Source organism: Pagrus pagrus (assembly GCF_965226575.1).
Source record: "Pagrus pagrus genome assembly, chromosome: 13".
NCBI classification, from domain to species: Eukaryota; Metazoa; Chordata; class Actinopteri; order Spariformes; family Sparidae; genus Pagrus; species Pagrus pagrus.
In genome coordinates, this window is record NC_140197.1 from 17,195,813 (window position 1) to 17,214,677 (window position 18,865).

At 40.1% G+C, this 18,865-nt stretch overlaps 2 protein-coding genes across 2 annotated transcripts in view; both read right to left on the reverse strand.

Annotated features, from left to right (window-relative positions):
* The window catches only part of septin9a (septin 9a), an 87,784-nt gene extending 77,968 nt beyond the window's left edge, over positions 1-9,816 (reverse strand). Inside the window, exon 1 of the mRNA XM_084371769.1 lies at positions 9,700-9,816. Within this exon, the coding sequence (XP_084227895.1) occupies positions 9,700-9,721 (22 nt within the window). The 5' untranslated portion in view covers positions 9,722-9,816. The remainder of the gene's footprint in view (positions 1-9,699) is intronic.
* Positions 9,817-15,846: 6,030 nt separating this feature from the next.
* LOC311268190 (uncharacterized protein) lies at positions 15,847-18,527 on the reverse strand. The gene is made up of 4 exons (XM_084371660.1): positions 18,451-18,527; positions 17,979-18,314; positions 17,260-17,381; positions 15,847-16,384 (listed from the first exon to the last, which is right to left on the reverse strand). The coding sequence occupies exons 1-4, from the start codon at positions 18,515-18,517 to the stop codon at positions 16,298-16,300; spliced, it is 612 nt and encodes a 203-aa protein (XP_084227786.1). The 5' UTR covers positions 18,518-18,527; the 3' UTR covers positions 15,847-16,297.
* Positions 18,528-18,865: the final 338 nt, after the last annotated feature.

Sequence of the window (18,865 nt, forward strand, 5' to 3'; positions counted from 1 at the left end):
ATCATCCGGTGGCGTCTGAGTCAGTCGTCTCATCCTGTTTTTAAAGTTCTTAGCAGTACTTCTAACCACAGATCAGTGTGCATTCATTTTCTGCCAACAATGCCAGCAAACAGTGGTTTTCTGCCTGTGTTGTTACTGGTTTCAACACAAAGACAGCTGGTCTGAAAGAGAGGGAGTGAATGTGCCACTGTATGACTGGAAGACGTGACTGAAGCTTTTGTAATCTGTGAGAGCGTGTGTGAGAGAGACAGAGAGGCAGAGAGGCAGAGAGAGAGAAGCCTCACTCTTTGAGAGATGATAGTAAATAAATGAAACTACTGCAAGTGATGACTGCTTTACTGTAGGAACTCCTGTGTTTTGGCATGAAACCCCTATGTCTCGCGTCACAGACAAACAGAGATCAGTATCCTACTATTTCTGCCACTACCAGCCCCACCGAGACAGACAATCATTGCAACAGGTAAGACCAAATGAATGAAGCTTTAACTTTATGCTGCATCTTGAATGTGAGATAAAATCTGAGGTTAAGATGTTAGCTTCATCAGAACTGCGTGTCGGATGGTTGACAGGCTTCGAAAAACCACATCCCCCCCAAATTTTGCGGCGTCGAAATTGGGTAGGTCTGTGTCTGACACTTTCTGTAACTTTCAGAAACTGAATATACAACATTTAACCCCACTTCACCTCATGATGAAGTGATAAAAGAGCCAGTATTTGAACTTTCCCTCAAGCTGCCTTTCACTCCACCACTAGGTCTTTTCAAGCCTAATCCAAACCTTAAGAGGCAAGAACGTGCTCCAACATCTCATGGTGATCATTCCAGCTCAGACAGCAGAGTTTTGGTAATGTGTTACAGTCATATTACTTTCTTCTCTACATGGTTTGCAGGGGGAAAGATTGTAAATAAAATAAAGAACAGGCTGGATGCTTTAAAAAGGGGAGATACTCTCATTATTTTTGAATTTATGCCATGTACAGATAAGAGTATCTGACTAAAATTAACCAGTCAGAGTCTATGTGTCCAGGTCAGAACGACCTGTCAAGAGCAGCTTGCTTGGACAAGTGTCCAAGCACTGAAACAGACTCACAGTTTTATGCCTTCGCTAATCAGTCAAGTTGCAGTTTACATCCATGTCTGTTCACACTCGTATAACACATGTAGTGAAGGAAATTAATAAAAGGTATTATGTGTTTTTGGTGAAATGGAAGTTTTCTCTGTATTGACATGTGTGGAGTACAGAGGACTGACAGAGCTTCATCACATGATGCTCTGTCAATCACCTGAAGCACAATGAGCTTGTGGTGATATCACCACAGTTTCAAGGTGGACACCCAAGATTAGTGTCACCAATTCAGTATCCAAACAAATGGGTAATATGGTCACAATCTTCAGTTCCTGAGTTATTGTGTTCAGTAAAGACCGGTAAAGTGTTTTTGCAGAACATTATGATGTCATGGTGAAGTTGACTTTTGACATTTTGGATATAAAATGGCAACATCTCATCATTTTATCCTATTAGTCATTTTTTAGGGAAAGTTTGTCTAATTAGTGTATGAATTGGCCAGAAACGTGTTTTACGAGGTCAGAGCGAACCTTTACATTTAACACCAAATTCTAATCATTTCAAGTGTGAGTGGACATCAATCGCAGACAGACAACATGAAAACATAATGCCTGCGCCGAAGGAAACAATCATATATATATCAAACCAGTCAAAAGTCCATGTCCTGCTATGGACCAATTTCTGATCTCCTGCAAAACTGGTTAAGACAGATTTTCAACCACCTGTGCATCAAATAACAGATTTAACTAAGGAGACTTGTGTCAGCCTGCAAAGTGGAGGAAATGCTGCTCATGTAAAAAGTTAATGTTAATCTAATATTGATTTAAATGTTGGTAACAGGCTACATTGTTGATTCAGAGAGGAAGTACTGAGTCACTTTTTTAGACTTTTTAAATCACTAACTGGGCGTTCAGGCTGTCAAAGGTGCAACAGTCAAAGAGTTGACCCTTTTTCTTGCTCTAAGTGCAGATCATTAATCTGCCATGAGCCAAGTGATCACATCATCAGTCTATTATGTGAGTGTGTACACATCTACGTGTGTTTTAGAGCGTTAAGTGTATGGAAAAAGAGAACAAACAGACCGAGTCAAGTCTTTCGAGCCTTGCAGCCAAAAAGCATGCCTGTACCTATTTACTCTACTGGCTGGGAGTAGAGCTTGAGAGAGGTGAGGTGAACACACACACACACACAAATACGCACACACACCCTTACAACACAAAGCGCTCAAACAGAGCGAGGAAAGTTTAGCATTGCAACAAAGACATGCCACAGAACTCGTAACACCACCACAAAGTTGTGTTGATGTGATGATATTTGGCATTGAGGTGATATAATTCAACAAAGCCACTTGCTGCTGTGTGGTTTAAAATGAGGGCAAAGTGCTGACAGACATTAAACAAATATGCTTTAGCCAATCGCAGTGAGCTTAAATACAAACTAGAGCAGTGACACCTGCAAAGATAAACTGTATGTTGGCACAACGTGTGTGTGTGTGTGTGTGTGTGTGTCTATGTCCTGAGTCTGTGGCTGTGCTCACCTGCTCAGTCTTGTCTGAGGCCTCAAACACACACACATACACACACAGCACACCACATATCATTGCTCGAACAGGTTTCGTAAAAGTCTCCTGACACTACGATCCATGTCTTTTTCCACTTCAAGGAGATTTGTAATCTTCAGTCATATTTGCCTTATGACACTGGTATGTTCAACAGAGGTCATTACGTGCACATGATACATGAAAAGAATGAAACTAGTGTTTATGCTAATGGAAAAAACCCACTTTGAGTGAAGCCGCGACTCATATTGAGGACCAGAGTAAATGTATGGCTGCCTGTGTATTTACTATAGGCCTCAACTGATTGATGTCAATTGTAACATGACCGGTCAAGTGCATGGCTATGCCTGGACAAACATGTCAACTGATAAGTTATTGGTCTCAGATGACTGGAGAAGATAAACACGGGGCTGAGAGTGCAGCACTTTAACATGCTTGAAACACTAGAGCAATCACACACAGGCATGAATGAGGATGTGCAAACAGATACACATACAAGGCTGGATTGATGTATTAAACATACACTACAATGCTGTCTGTGCACACACCGCTATCCAAGATTTTTGTTTGCAAAGGGAGGCAACACTGTGTCTTATGCGTGCAGGAGGGCAGAGGAGGTGAAGGATCTTTACCTTCCTTTTTTCTTTCGCTCCTTTTTAGAGTGTATTACTTCCTCTTTTCCCTTTAGGGCTGGGTGGTGTTTTCATTGAAACATTAATCATTTCTGTGGCAGGTATTGTTGAGGTGAACAGCACTCAGTAGAGTGTTTACCTCCGCCATGATCCAACAGTCCACTTTTTTCATCAAGATCTATGGATTATTCCCTGAGAAGTTAATGAAAATCATGAAAAATCTCACAATGTTAAAGAAAGAAATCCCCATATCAGTCCCTTTATCCAGACTACAAGTTAATGGGGTCTATTCTGGGTTAAGAACAATCCTCCATCCAAGTTTTGTAGAAATCCATTCGGTAGTTTCTGTGTAATCCTGCGTACTTCACACAAGTGAAAACCTAACCTCCTTGATGGAGGTAATAATTGCTGTCATTTCATTCTGCCTACAGTTATGAAGCAATCGTCACTACACACCTTCCTCAGTTACATCTACTGGGTTGGTTTAAAAAGATATCAAGCTTTGTAAGCTTTTTTAGATTTAACAGAGAATTAGTGTGGTAGTAATATACATTTTTGTATCATATTTGATCACTGGATTTGCCAAAAAACATGCATTCTGTGTGGTTATTTTTTTTCACTTAAAGGAGACCTATTACGCTTTTTTGTTTTGTTTTTCCCCTTTCTTTGAGTGTTTTATTTTGATTCTTGCACATGTAAAAGTTCTTTTTGAACCCAAAAAATGAGATACATACATATTAAAATTACAATTTTGATTTCTAAATAAGGCCACGAGAAGTCTACACCTGTATGCTTAAGATGCAAATTTAAAATTCAAATGTAATGATAAAGGTTTTTATTAAATACATTTAGATAAAACAATACATTTTATGAGTTTGGACCTCTGTCCCTAATTTATAAATTGTTATATGCTAAATTACACACATATTATATAACAGTATATATAGCTATATGCCGAGAGTGGACCTAAAGCGTAATAAGTAATTTGAGAGAATTCAGTGTTAGGTTGAGTTGCAAGAGAGAAGAAACTGCAGCACTAATACTAAAAGTAGTTTCACTCTGAAATGCATACTACAGAGTCTAAAGATGGACATTTGATGGACAGTATCATATATCACTATTCTTTTTTTTGTCAGAATCATAATGTGACAATGTTATCACCACTGATCCCTCCTCTGTCCCTCTGCTCACCCACCCTCACCCTCTCTACTACTGTTCCTTTGTGTTTTTATGGCCCTCATTACACATGTAAGGGGTATGCTGCAAACAGCGTTTCACAACTCTGCCTGTGAAGGAGCGAGGATCGGATGGATGGGTGGAGAGAAAGAGAATGAGTGAAGAAAAAGAAAGAAAGCAAGACAAACTGAATGATTAGACGACCATTTTTCAAGATTGTTTTTACAGCCCAGATAATCCTTTACCTGGATGCATTCTTAATGAGGAGGGACCACACCGAACACACCGAACAAACTCATACACACTTGTGTTCACACACGCAGTTGAGGAAAGACATTGGCCATGACCCTGATCTGCACTCCTCCCAAATGAATAGCCGTTGTTCTAGCGCCAAAGGTATGAACCGGCAACACCTTTTCCTACCTCTGCGCTTTCAACGCGAACCTATTCCTCACTCAGCACGCTCATTGAAAACCAACACCACTTTGCCAAGCACACAGTCACCTTTCTGTACTCTTCACAATGCAAACACGAGCTCAGATATATAAAAAAGTGTTTTTAGCCAGGGTTGGACAGGATGCCACGGCAGTCTATAAAACAATACTGGTGTGGCAGATAAGGATCAGCCTTCCTTCTTGTGAGGCTGTTAACCCTCGGAGTCAGTTAAGTAGTCAATAGAGCTTTATGGGTTGAAACTCCCCCAGGAAACGTGTAGTTACTGTGTGTCACAGGTGAACAAGTGAGGGAGTGAGCAGCTGGATCTATGTGCATTTTCAGAAAGAAAGAAATTTGAGGTTGTCAAATGTTTTTAAGAGTTTTAGCATCTGTTTTAGCAGGGATCTCCATGTTTGCATGGAGGCCAATGTTGAAACTCATGTATATGCTTGTTCATATGCATGGGATTGTATGCGTGCATGGAAACTTTATGACTTAATCACTGAATTATCATGTATAATAAAGCCTATCAAACTGAAACTGAAATTGAAGCATGAGTCCACCCAGTACAGATAATGTTCATTCATTCAACTCCCAGGTATGTTATGAAGAGTGTTTATCTTGAATACATCGCTGCTATAAGCGAGATCAAGACTTTGTATGCTGCCAACAGCATGGCTCACATGCGGCTAACATGCATTGTCTTGCTAATTCGGGGGTGCTATCTGCTCTCTGAACAGATATGAATCACTAACACTTAAACTGATTGCTAGTTGCAATAAAATATTTATTCATGTCACAACAGGACGCGGTCTATCCTGCCAAACAGCAGAGTTGCTGTTTCTTGTATGGGCTCTTTCCCTGTGGCCAACAGAACAGTGTTACAATCTTTCTAATCAGGTGTACAAGCTAATCAGATGATGGTGCGGTGAACTTGAACCTAAGGTAAGTTTGAAGTATTTAAATTATTACAAGTATTTGCACCCGTGCATGCACTTAATCATTCTAATACCCACATCTAGATGTCAGAGCACATGTTCGACCACACATAAGAACAAATGTGAGCCTGCTATTATCTTTTTACAGGCTCTCTCCTGGCCTCAGGCCTACAGTACAGGCAGTCTGTTGTATCAGTTGACACCCACAGAAGCCAGCATCACAGAGGTGCATATTTGGCTGCAGATAATAAACACAGAGCAGAGTGGACACTTCAGAGCAGGCTCCACACGGCTGAGAGGGGAGGACCATACACGGCAGAGACAAGACATAGTCTGTAGGTCTCCTGCAATCAGGGGAACTCCACATTCCAGACTATATCTATGACACTGTGTTGTAGTACAAAGAGGTGAGGCAATTGATAAGTTAAGTGCACTCAACCGGTACACAACCGGAGAGGTTATGGTCAATAGCCTGTCTCTTAAGAAATAGACAAAAAGCTAAATTGACTGTTTACTAAGACACGCCACCTATCCAATATTATAGATTTCACCTGATATCTTGCAAAGATCCGTCCAACCGGCCCTACTCTGCCTCAGATTGGCTTGTGTCTGCTGTTCTTATATGGTAGGCGCTTTCTACTGATGGAGATTTGTGTGGCTCTATAATTCACTCAGGCAGCGAAGAGTGTCTCTGAACATGAGTGACCACAAGAGGAGCAGCAGAAGACAGAGAGAGAGGCTGAAGAGGTTGATGTGTTTACCTGGGAAACTACAGCTCACAAGCCGCTGTATCAGAACCGCAAGAAAAACAGAAACAACCAGAGCTGCTGTAAGTTTGAGTCAAGCGTTATGAACACTGCATGTCCCGGAAAGCAACACATAAAGAGGATTTGTACATAAAAGAGCAGCATTGTACTTGTACCTACCTCAGGTTAGAGCTAGTTAATCCTGGTATGATGTTAAGTACAAGAATGATGGAAACATTTTACATAAGCTGCTTACTTCAAATAGGTTACTTGGACAAGTAAGATAGAGTAAGATTGATGTTTTATTGTTTGTATTTTTAATACAGCTAATCTGTTTGTTGAATCATGTAACAGTATCAAATGAACCAGTTTGGCTGAAGTTGCTAGTGTAAACTCATATCCAGTACAGAGCAAGACAGAGTTGCTAATGTTTGCATCCTTCATTAGAGCAGATAAGCAAACTGTTTAATCCACTCTTTGCACGTTCGCGCTTGCATTTTTGGTTTTAGAAAAGCTATTAAAAGACATTTAAAATTGTATTTAATTAAGACATTCTCTAAACCGACTTTGACGTCATACATGCAGGACAATGGCGGGCGAAAGTAAATCCTGGGCTGATGGTAAGAAACTTTTTATAATTCATGTAATCCATTCCAATGTTTGCGCACATGTAACTTGCAAATACTTTAAACAGCTTCTAACACATCGTTTAAACGCTCAGAACAATAAAATACAGCACATTTTCTTTGTCATGTTCTTTGTTGTCCATTGTTTCCACATTATGAATAAGCTAATGAACAGAGCGAATTCGGAAGAACGATTTCCCAACTCAGGAAATGGGACCATCAGAGGAGCATGTGACTACACAGTCAGATCATACAAACCAGAGTACTGTACGTGCATGTCCACGTGTTCAAATACCTTATTAGTCTATTATTCACAGGCTTCTAGGAAGCCAAATTGAGGGTTAGACCATCTGCGGCATGCTCTGCTAGATGACAGGGCAAATATGTCTCAACACAGTTTATAGCCTGACTTTTAAGTTACCATTTAACAATAGCTTTAGGCTCTGTATCAAAGCTGCCCTGACTGTCCAATATAAACAGGCTAAAAGCCGTCATGCAGCAAGGAGGGAGGCAATGGTCACACAGGTACGAGTAGAATTAGGTGTGTATGAGCACCAGGACATAAAAGCACATACCAGGAGGGTTGAACTTGGAAAATAATGACTTTGTGTGCGTGTTGGAGTGGGCTGTTATTCGTACAAGTTACTCATTGATCCAGACAACTTGAGGGAGTGGTGTACAAGGCAGGGATTGGCTCCACGAGCAGGGTTCAGCATGAGTGAACACAGGGGCACACACACACATGTATTCATATAAACATGCCCTCCACCCCCCAAAACATGACATACACACACATTTCTATCCATAAGATCTGAAACTCAAATTTCAGATCTCTGTGTGCAAGGGTGTTTGCGTACAAAACATAAGCCGACCTTCCTCTCTCAAAGTCACCCCTTCACATCTCTGATGCTTGTCTAAACACCCCTACAAGTTAGAGAGGAGGGCCTTTCACAACACATACACACACACTCTTTGTTATTAGACAATTCCCCGAGTGAAGCGCTGACAAAGAATGTGACAGCTCCACACACGTCGCACGGCAGAGGGGGAAAACACACACACAGGAGGAGGAGAGGTGGCATGACCCAACATGCGTTTGGCTCTGATGGAAAACCGTCGGACGCTCCATCGCACAAAGACTCGGGGAAGAGGAGCCGGGAAAGCCGGCATTCCGCGGGATATGGTTGTGTACACTGGACTGAGCTGGAGCTTAGAGGGGAAGAGAAAAGGGGGCAGAGGAGGCTTGGAAGAAGATGGAAGTGATAGTAAGCAGTGCTCGAAAGAAAAAGGGGAATAAGAAAGGAGGAGCTGGGGGAAGGAGGGAAGACGGAGATGGAGGGATGTCACATTATCAGTCAGGCTGTACACAACAGTGATGGATTGATTGCTGTGGTTGGCGACACTATCCTTCAAAACAGCTTTGTTTCAACCCTCAAGGCAGCAATCATTTCTCTGCTGAGGGGTCTTTGAGCAAGGCAGCAACAATCCACCTTACCACAATACAATCGTCCAGAGATCTTTGAAGAGCTGCAAGCTCTCAAATACCCAGTTAACTAGGGATGCTCAGATAACCATACCAGCATCGGACATGCCTCCGATACAGCCTAAAATGCTCGATCAGGTATCGGCGAGTCAATAATCGGATGCCATCTGATTAATTAGCCCTGAAACAGGACCATGCGACTTCCCAGCAGTGTCCTGTCCACCTGTTTGCATCATAACAGACCTTTTACTGCACAGGCAGTCAATATCCATAAAAGGCAAGTTGATATTTATGTTGATTTAAGTTATGAGAAGCTAGATAATAAAAGAAACACTCGGTATCAGCTGAACAAAATCCATATCGTGCATCCAAATTCTAATAAATTGTTCATAATAAAATAATATATATAATCAGTATCAGCCAATATGCAAGTTTGGCACAGCCAGTGCCAGAATAAATGGTACCAAGAGGCCTGTGTTTGAAGCAGATGCATAAATCAAATCACCCTTCAGGGCATTAATGTGGGAGGAGCGAATGAACTGCACCATAAAGCTGTCAATCAAAAGAGATTAATAAGGAAACTGTGTCATGACTGGAGTAAACAGCGCACTTAAACCAACTGTAATGAATCCTGGTTTTCTGTGGTACACTTAACTCTCTTCTTTGTTGCAACTCACATTTTGCCTGAAGACTTAAAGAAGAATGAGCTCAGCTCTGTGTGTCACCTCTCTGCCATGATGTCATATGTCCCTTGGAGTCCAAACCAGCGAGAATTGTTTTACAACCACACCCACAGATCCATGTGGGGGCCACACGTTTGAAAAGTTCACATATGTGGAGGGCCAGTGGCGAAGAACGTTTTCACAGTCAATGCTGTTGAACATTTACCTGACATTATTTTAATCCTCTGCCTCTCTGTTTCCAGTCCTCTCACACTCATGCAGCACACACGTACTTTCTTTTCTAAAATCAGGCTCCAACTATAGCCTGATGAGAAGAAAACATGTTTAATCATCTTCTATTCAAAAGGAACACACTTACTTGGATATGAAGCTTTCTTCATGATTGTGGATGTTTCCTCTCTTAGTCGTTAAGCGGTCAGAGTTGATGAAGTCGCTCCGGTTCCTCAGTGTGCGTCAAGGAGACGTTTGCATCCGTAACTTTTCCAGATTGTGTCTTTCTGTGCGCTCCCCTCCCTCTCTTTCTCTCTCTCTCTCTCTCTCTGTGCCTCTCCTGGACGGTCAGCTTTCTAAACGCACCTGGGCGCAGGTAAACTCACTTCTTATTGAACTTCCTGAACTTATTCCAGTCTTAATTTCCACCGTGAGCCACTTGGGGAGACAGTCTGCTGGGAATGGATACACTCACACCTGCGTCCCTGACGCACGCCCAGTCCAGGAGCGGGAGTGGTTTACAGTAAGTGTGGGGGCTTTAACATATGGAGGCTTTGAGGTGGAATAAAGGCATGTTTAAGTAATGTTTGACTGTGGGGTTGTGGTTTGAAGAGAACTGTCTGAAACCAATTAATCAAACCGGACAGCCCAGTAATCCTTCAGGTGTGTTGCGCAACATCAACCGAGCATGCGTGCGCATTTGCACTATAACTGTCATCCAACAGGTTATCAGACATAATAAACATTCAAATTAAACAAAGAAAATGACTCCATGTGTGTGTTAGAGGATCATTTATTAAGGGGCTGTGCCATCGCCCACACACCAACAGATGTGGGCTATACTGTGAGGGCTGGCTCTTGTGTGTGTGTGTGTGTGTGTGTGTGTGTGTATAAACTTTGTGGCTGGGAGGGGCCACGTGTTGAGATAGTCCACATCCATTCAAACATTAAGCTGTGCCCTTTAACCTTTCAAAATTCCGCTGTCAAACTGTGCCAACCTGCTTCATGTTCAGGAGACCTGAACTCACATCTTGACACAAACATCTGCAGTTCTGAGCTGCAGAGACCTCTTGTGGCTGCAGCCGGTCTCATCCTGTTCCTCTCAAAACTCTGATTTCTGGTCTGTGTCTATTTATACCCGCGTACCAAAGTAGCTATCCGGAAGTCATACTTGTGTAAAAGTAAAGAGTATTACTTTGGTATAAATGAAAGTCACTTTTACAAATAGTGCTTGAAAAGTCTTAAAGTATCTGATATTGAATGAACTTGAGTTTCAAAAGTTCAAGTAAAAGCAAATTATACATTTATTTACTTGTTTGCATATACTGCATATTATGGTGATTATCGGCCTGATATTATCAGAGCTGATATTCAGCATTTTTCGATTATCAGAATCAGTGGGTTTTTTTCTGATTGTCGATAAAATACATTGATTTTATTTGGCTCTGATGCAGCATATCAAGTAACTAAAGTTATTAAATTAATGTAGTGAGTAAAAAGTACAATATTTGCCCTCAAAATGTAGTGGAGTGGAAGTGTAAAGTACCAGAAAGTGGAAATACTCAAGTAAAGTACATGAACCTCAAAGTTTTACTGAATTACAGTACTTGAGTCAATGTACTTGTACTGTACTGTACTGTACTGTATGAACATACTGTATACTATGGGTTGTTGGGCTTTTTCCAATTATCGGAATCAGATTTTTGTTTGTCTGATTGCCAATAAAATACATTGATTTAAAAATGTATGTTGGAACACAACCTTCAAAGTAACTTATAACTTAAGTTATCACACACATGTAGTGGAAAAATACATTTTTTGTTTTTCTCAACAACAGCTTTGGCACAGCAGATATCTTGTTCACACTATCTGCTACCTTTATTCTCTCAAGAGAGACTCTTGCTAAAACACACACACACACACACACACACACACACACCCTCAAATTGATTCAGAAATTAAGATTCATATAATTTCAGGGTGTTATCAGAGGACTAAAATGACACTAAAAAAGTGCCTTTCCTCGTTAAAATGTTAGCATGAACTATTAAGCTTATGAGTGAGTCACCCACTGGGTGCTTCTTGGAACTTTGAGTTTTCAAACAGGAAAAACATGATGACAGTGTTTTTCAGTAACTTAACTCGCTGATGCGTTGATATTGAAATGTTAAAGAAAAACATCAGCAGTGACATCTGTGGGTGGATGTGCAGGCTGTCTGACCCAGAAAAGCATGGAAGCAAGAAGTTGAATCAGAGATGTGTGGATTTGATGTCATCATTGATTCCTGTTGTTTTGCTTTGTACTTATTTAGCACTTTAAAGCAAGACTGTGTAACTTTTGTTAAAGAATTACAACCCACAGGAGACAATTAAAGGACAATCTTAAATGCTAAAATAAAGCTTAAGAGTAGAAGAAGTCCAAAGACTCAGCAAACTGACTTACTAATTTACAGAAATACATACCATGCAGTGTTAACCACTGGTCATGTGAGGCTGTAGCCGCAAGATGTGTCGCTTCTTCTCAAAGACACGTTAAAAAACAGGTTACAAGGGAAGTGGCAAGGAAATCAAGTGAGTCATCTCTTTTTCTCAGAAACAGGACGAATGTGTGTCTCGACCAGAGACGAGTCAAGTGTTTGTGTTTTTTCTGGTTGACAAAGCTCTGTTGGGCTGAAGATTTGAATGCTTTTGGCTCAACCACAAACTTTAAACACTGACACGATGGTAACGAATAAACACATTCTTAGTGTTGAGCATCAAAAAAGTATCATGCTAAAAAGTACTATGCACATGAATAAGAAAATTTAAATATTACCTTCAGAATGTCTTTCATACAAAGTTTAGTTCATCGCAGTGAGTAGACGATGCTTAATCAGTTTTCTTGTTGTTGTGTTCTGTAAGGCTCAAAACTGGGGATATTCTGGATCTGGAACAGCAGCAGACATGAATCTCTGCTCACCATGCAGCAGCCAAAAACCTCACCAGGCCCTTCAAATATCTCATAACTGCTGATTCAGAGGTTCAGTGTCTGGGTTCCAGATGTATCAAACAGTGGTGGTTGCAAGAGGTGACCACATAACTGTAGGACTCCTGGATCCCATCTCACATTACAGGATTACTAAAGCAGTCCCCTGACTGCTTTGAAAAGATCAATTAAAATGTCAGCCCAACATCAATTAATGTTGTGGGGTTTTTTTCCACAAAGCCAGTCTAAATTCAGCTAAGTGCTTATTGGAACTTATTAGGGATCAGCTCCAAACATTTCCATGCAGCACGTCACCCACCATCACAACACCAAATGATGAAATCTGTAGCAGAGTAAGGATAGGACACAACAGGTTTGCAGGAGGAAGAGCAAGTGCTGCATCAGCCAATCAAAACATCAGATCTATTAATTATTCACTGAAAGAGGAACACTGCATAATATTGTTGATCAAAGAGGCAAGTCATTGTGCATTGTATAGTATTGTATTACATAAACAAATCAATTACCCAACAACATATATATATATATATATATATATATATATATATATATATTACATTTCTGAAAATAGACTGCTTATGCTGTGTTCAGACCAAACGTTGTGTGAATTTTTCGCACAACTAGATTACATACAAAGTCAATGATAAGACCCAATCAGACGCTCAATTAGAGACTATCGTTATTGGTGTTCACACAGACATCATGACGTTATCGTTGCTGATGTCCGGAAATGAACCCAGAGCTGTAACACATCTACTTGTACTGAGACAGGACAAGTAAGGAGCTGCCGTGGAAGGAAGTGAGTGGGGCTACCTGGTAAGTTTTGGAAATACGTCTCAGCACTGCATAGCACAGCATAGCTCTTAACAATCCAAACTCAATTCGGGGAACAAGCATTTTAGAAGTTGTTTGCTTGTCGTCTGGCCGACAGACCTGACGAAGCATGAACTCAGGCTTTTTACAAGACGCCATTATGATGTTGTTATTTCAGCGTCCTTCCGATCCATTTATTGCAGTCAGATCCCAGAGAGATCTCTTCGTTTTGGCTTCATACTGATGTGGTTCACAGTTATTTTTATTTGCATTACTCATGTGAGTAGACACGATTAAAAATGTAAAACCCCGCAATCGAACTTGCGCAAGTAATGCAGCGCGAATATTTTCTTCGCTTGTGGTCTGAACACAGCATTAGATCCTACACGCTAAACCATTACAGCATCGCAACATTTCTATTCATTCAACATTTATTAAAAGCCAAACAATTTCTCTGAAAGATAAACATGTGGATATAATTATGTTGATGTACCCTCTTCAAAAGTGAAAGATGTTATATGCGATACATGTTGTACATACAAATTAACTTTAAAAAAAGGATTGCAGAAGTTACTTTTTACCTATAAAGGCTGACTTCAGCTTCTGACCTATGCTTTTTGAATAGAGGCCACAGGCACATCCTGTCACTATAGTTAAACACCTGTGAACTTGGTAGGCTACAGTTCACAGGTTTTAACCAGAAAACATCCGTTGGTTTAAGGAGACATACTCAGAGCTCTCAAACATTTCAAACATTATACGTCTTGTATGGAAAAACACTGATCAGAATTTTGAAACTAGTTACTTTGAATCAAAACTTTTTTTCATGCAACACCTACCTACACCTCGAAAAGCACCTTGTGAATGTCATAGTTTCCACTCTCACCTCTATTACAGAAAACAGCTTCTGACAAATTCTGTAAAAGCTCAAAAAACACGAGGGATGGAGTGATGCAGCCACATTTCAAGAGCCGTTTTATTACCTTATCCTTGATCAACAGCACCTGTGTGCATGTGTGTGTATGGATTATCAACCCTGATACTGAGACCTTTAAGAGGTTACGTTAAATGATCTTCTGTACATGAGGCTTCAAAGTAAAAATGGCATTTCCTCAAAGTGGCTGATGTGAAACTGTGACAGATTATTATCTCCCAAAGTGTCATACAGTATTTTTGTTCCTACATACCTTATCATTTGGTGTTTCCTGTTACAAGTTATGACAAGTAGGCTATGGAAACTGCCGCAGTTGCACAATCAGGAGTTTTCTGCACTTCGCAAAATGAGACATTTCAGTTAAAATACTGAGCTACAGATTAGCTGTGACATTGTGGTGTAGACTTTCTTGGCGTCTTTATGTAGATGTTGTTTTTCTTGTAAGAGGGGTCTTGGTTTCTGTTTGAGTGCTACCACTAACCTCAAAGCACAGTTTCCACTTCTCGCTGGACTTTTTACAAGTAGTGGTCTTCTACACCAACACACACACACTATGCCTGACTCTGACACTTGCCCCACCGACAGCCGTAAACACACATTTCACACTTAAGTGCTCTGGCTGATTTGTGCTACTCAGTGAAGGAAACAAAAAGTCACAGCCTGTGACCACACGCGCAAGGTGCACAAGTAAACACTTCTGTCTTGCACGCTGCTGCGAGATGAGGTTTGTTTTTCTCTGCGTGACATTTTAATGTTGACTCATACAGCGAACCTCGGCCTTGAGCTGAGATGCAACTTGTCTTGACTTATATAGTTTGAACCTTTTTCTTGATTTACAATGTTGAAAATGTGAAGTTGCAGTGATTGCATTTGTGAAGACATGCACTAAGCTCGACCTGGAACTGGTAATAAATTATTGTGCTGTTTTTTTCAAAGGTTGTTTCTTCATCTGAGGTTCAACATCAAAAGTTTTATTTAATTAAGAAAACAGTTCTCTGAATAATAATCCTGTGTTATAATAAAAGGATAGTGTGTCAAACAATATATAATTTGCTTTGAAAAACCACAGTGACTGGGATGTGGGATGTGGTGGCTTAACCACAGACATTAATTATGAAAAAAGAAGAGGCTTTACCTGTCTGACTTGTTTTATTGCCACCTATTCACTATTTCTAAATAATCCCATACAATGCTGCTAATCAGCCATCAAAGTAAAAACTCAGAGATAAGATTTGAGTGGTTGACTGGGAGCTACGAGTTTTGCTCCTCGGAATTAGAAAACATTATGGTTTATAAACAAAAATAAATATTACAAAAGAAAATTCTTTGTTAATATGCAATTGTTTTAATTTTTATGTACAAAAATTGAAATGTTAATTGATTTCAGATCATTTTATTTGTTTGTGTTTTTTTTGCTTTATTTTTCTGTGCTGTGTTCATTGTGCCTGATGTTGATACGAATAAACCACTGGATGATTAATCAGTGGCCAATCCTGGTATTTCAACAATTAAGATATTTCACCATCCTCAAGAAAGAAGTCAGTCAGGAAGTTTTTTAAATATAATGTTTTATTTCTGCAGACAGCAAATTACAGTTATCATTGTGACAATACACAGTATCTATATTTTACAGAATTCACGTTAACCCTGACTTATAAAAATAAAATAAAAAAATAAGAAATCACTGAAATTAGACATATTTACATTAAACTACACGAGAGGGTCACATGCCAGGCCACAGTCCAGTTTAGACTTTTTTACAACTTTCATGTATTATCGTACATTGTGCCAAACTGTCCACTGGCAGTGCAGTTGTCCCCATAATGTACATTTGAGCAATTCATAGACTTCGTCTTGACTGTCTGTCGCTGACATACATTCAGTCACGCACAAGGCCTGAAGAGATGTCAGAGTGTGTCTACAGCTGAGCTGCTACATTGCTTCACATGCTTCACTTGCACCTCAGTGGTGCAGAGATGGAGATTCAGGTTGGTGGCTTGTAGGCTGACATCTTCAGCGCCTGAGTGTTCCACGCATGTCCTCATAAACATCATTGTTGGTGACACGTCTTGGTTTCATTGTGCTGCGAGAGCTCTTAGTCTGGTAACAAAAGATGTTGTTGTCAACATGTTAGAAGATGTAGGACTATACAATGAGAAGGTCAGAGTCAAAAAGTGACAATATGTACAGTGAATATAAAGTGATGGAATGTAATGAAGTACATTAACTCAAGTACTGTACTTAGGTACAATTTAAAGGTACTTGTACTTTACTTGAGTATTTCAGTGTCTGCTTCATTATACTTCCACTCCACTGCATTCTGGAGGCAAATATTGTACTTTTACTACATTTATTTGATAACATTAGTTACTAGTTACTTTGCAGATTGCCTGCATCAGAGCCAAAATAGCACATACAATTTGTTTAATCGGCAATCGGATGAAAAAGCACTGATTCCGATAATCAGATAAATCCTGAACTTCAGATTGGCTAGGTCAACAAGCAGTCAAAGTATATGTATAATTCACTTTTACTTGTACTTTTGATATTTAAGTACATTTATTGCTGAAAAAATACTTTTGATACTCAAGTACAGTTAATATCAGATTTACTCAAGTACTATTCACATGGGTGACTTTGACTTTTACCTAAATGATACTTTAACACAATATATTTGTGTGTGTGTATATATATATATATATATATACTCACAAACATTTTGCTCCAAAAAACTTTGCTCTCATGCAGCAACCATTATGATTTGTGCACTTAATGAAGCGTGTGAAAGTAACACTGGCTGTAAACCTCAGCTTTCAAATAAACTACTTGTACTGTGTGTCGTACGGTACTGCTGAGCAAAACAGGAACATGGAAACAACCCCCGATCAGCTTCCATCGGGGCATGTGAGTCATAGCAAAATACAATCATATGAAGACACCTACACACACACAGAAATGCTGAAAAACATGGGTACCTTGATGATCCATATGAAGAGGCCCATGATGATGGCAAGCAGGACAGCAGCAGAGATCACCACAGACACCAGGACCAGCTCGTTAGTTGCTGGGTCACACTGCTTAATTGAATTTGCTGAATCTGTAATAATGCACAGTGTGTTTAACTCAGGTTGTAAGGGTTGTCATTATTATCCTCACCACCATACTGTTAGTCTGAGGCGCTGGAATTTGGGGGATATCGAACATTGCTTAGGTCTCTTTCCTTTTTGAACGAAATTCTTCCTACTCCCTTATAGAATTTTGTTTCAAAGAAGTTACAAATGAAAACAGAAGTTTACAGTTTCTGTACCAGCCTTCTACTTGAAATGGTGGCGACATGTGCAGAATGTCAGTGAACTGAATGTGATACTTTTATATTAACATTTTCTCTGAATAAGTAGTCACAGCAGTAGAGTCAATAACAGCTTAGTTTTTAGTTTGTGTCTGAGACTTTGCAGTAATATATGAAATCCCTGCTTTGACTGAATACAAATAGTCTCTTAATGCTCACAATAGTACAATAGTTACATCAGTAACCTGTTGTTACAATGCATTAATAATACACTATATATGCTTGTTGGATAAATTATTGTTGAATTGGTACTTAGAATAAACTTCTGTCCAGTGGAATGACGACAAAGTTGAATTGTAAGAACTAAACAGTTTGTGAGATTATACATGAATTAATAAGGCTCACCTGTCACCACCAGGAGCACAGATCCATTGTCTTTTTTCTGTATCAACTGACCGGACCTCAGGTCAAACTTTGAGTAAATGCACCAGTAGGGCCCCGTGTCATCAGAGGTCAAGTTTTTGATGAGGATGCTCAAATTGGGGAACGCTCCGTGAATCTGCAATCTGCCTGTGAATTCCTTGGCGATGGTATCTTTTGCTGGGTTTCCTTCTGTAAACAAAACTTCGTAGTCCTCCTTGAGACCTTTCTTCAAAGACATGGACTGTTGGTCCGACTCAGAAGTTCTGCACTGGATGGTGACGGTTCCTCCAAAATCTCTCCATACCACTCCACCCCTTTCTACGTAGAAAAGACACAAAATCTCTCACGGTTACTCAGTTTGATCTCATTTTACATTTAATAAAGCTTTGTGAATTCATCCTGCCTTACACACATTGGTTTCACTCTTTGGCATTATAAATGTAATCAGTCTTACCTGTGCCGCCCAGGGCTGTGCAGCAGAGACATAGGAGAGTTACGAGCTTTAACCAGACAGCAGACATGATGACTGACTGTCAGTAGGAAATGTGTGTGTGTTTTCAGCCACATCACCCAACATGCCTACAATAAGCATCACGTGACCTATTAAGGTGTATGATGTGGGCGAAAGTTTGACAGTTATCATGCAGTCGGCTCAGATACATTGTAAAGTAACAGCTTTTCTCTGAGGTCGAACCACTGCTGCCGAAAGTGAAGGTGAACAGTAAAATGCTTTTATCCTGCTCTAAAGCATCGGGCAAGATTTTATCAGGAAGTATTTTGAGAGCTTGCACTTGTGCACATGCAGGGTTAGTGGAAGGTGAGAAGCTTGTGTTCTGCAGTCTCAGTTCCTCTTAGTGGTTGAGGAGCAA

Coding starts and splice junctions, on each gene's coding strand:
- LOC311268190 (XM_084371660.1), bottom strand. CDS start 18,517: ATGTCTGCTGTCTGGTTAAAGCTCGTAACTCTCCTATGTCTCTGCTGC. Junction 17,382..17,978: donor TGTGCTCCTGGTGGTGACAG/GTGAGCCTTATT, acceptor GCATTATTACAG/ATTCAGCAAATTCAATTAAG. Junction 16,385..17,259: donor TCTTCATATGGATCATCAAG/GTACCCATGTTT, acceptor TTTTGTTACCAG/ACTAAGAGCTCTCGCAGCAC.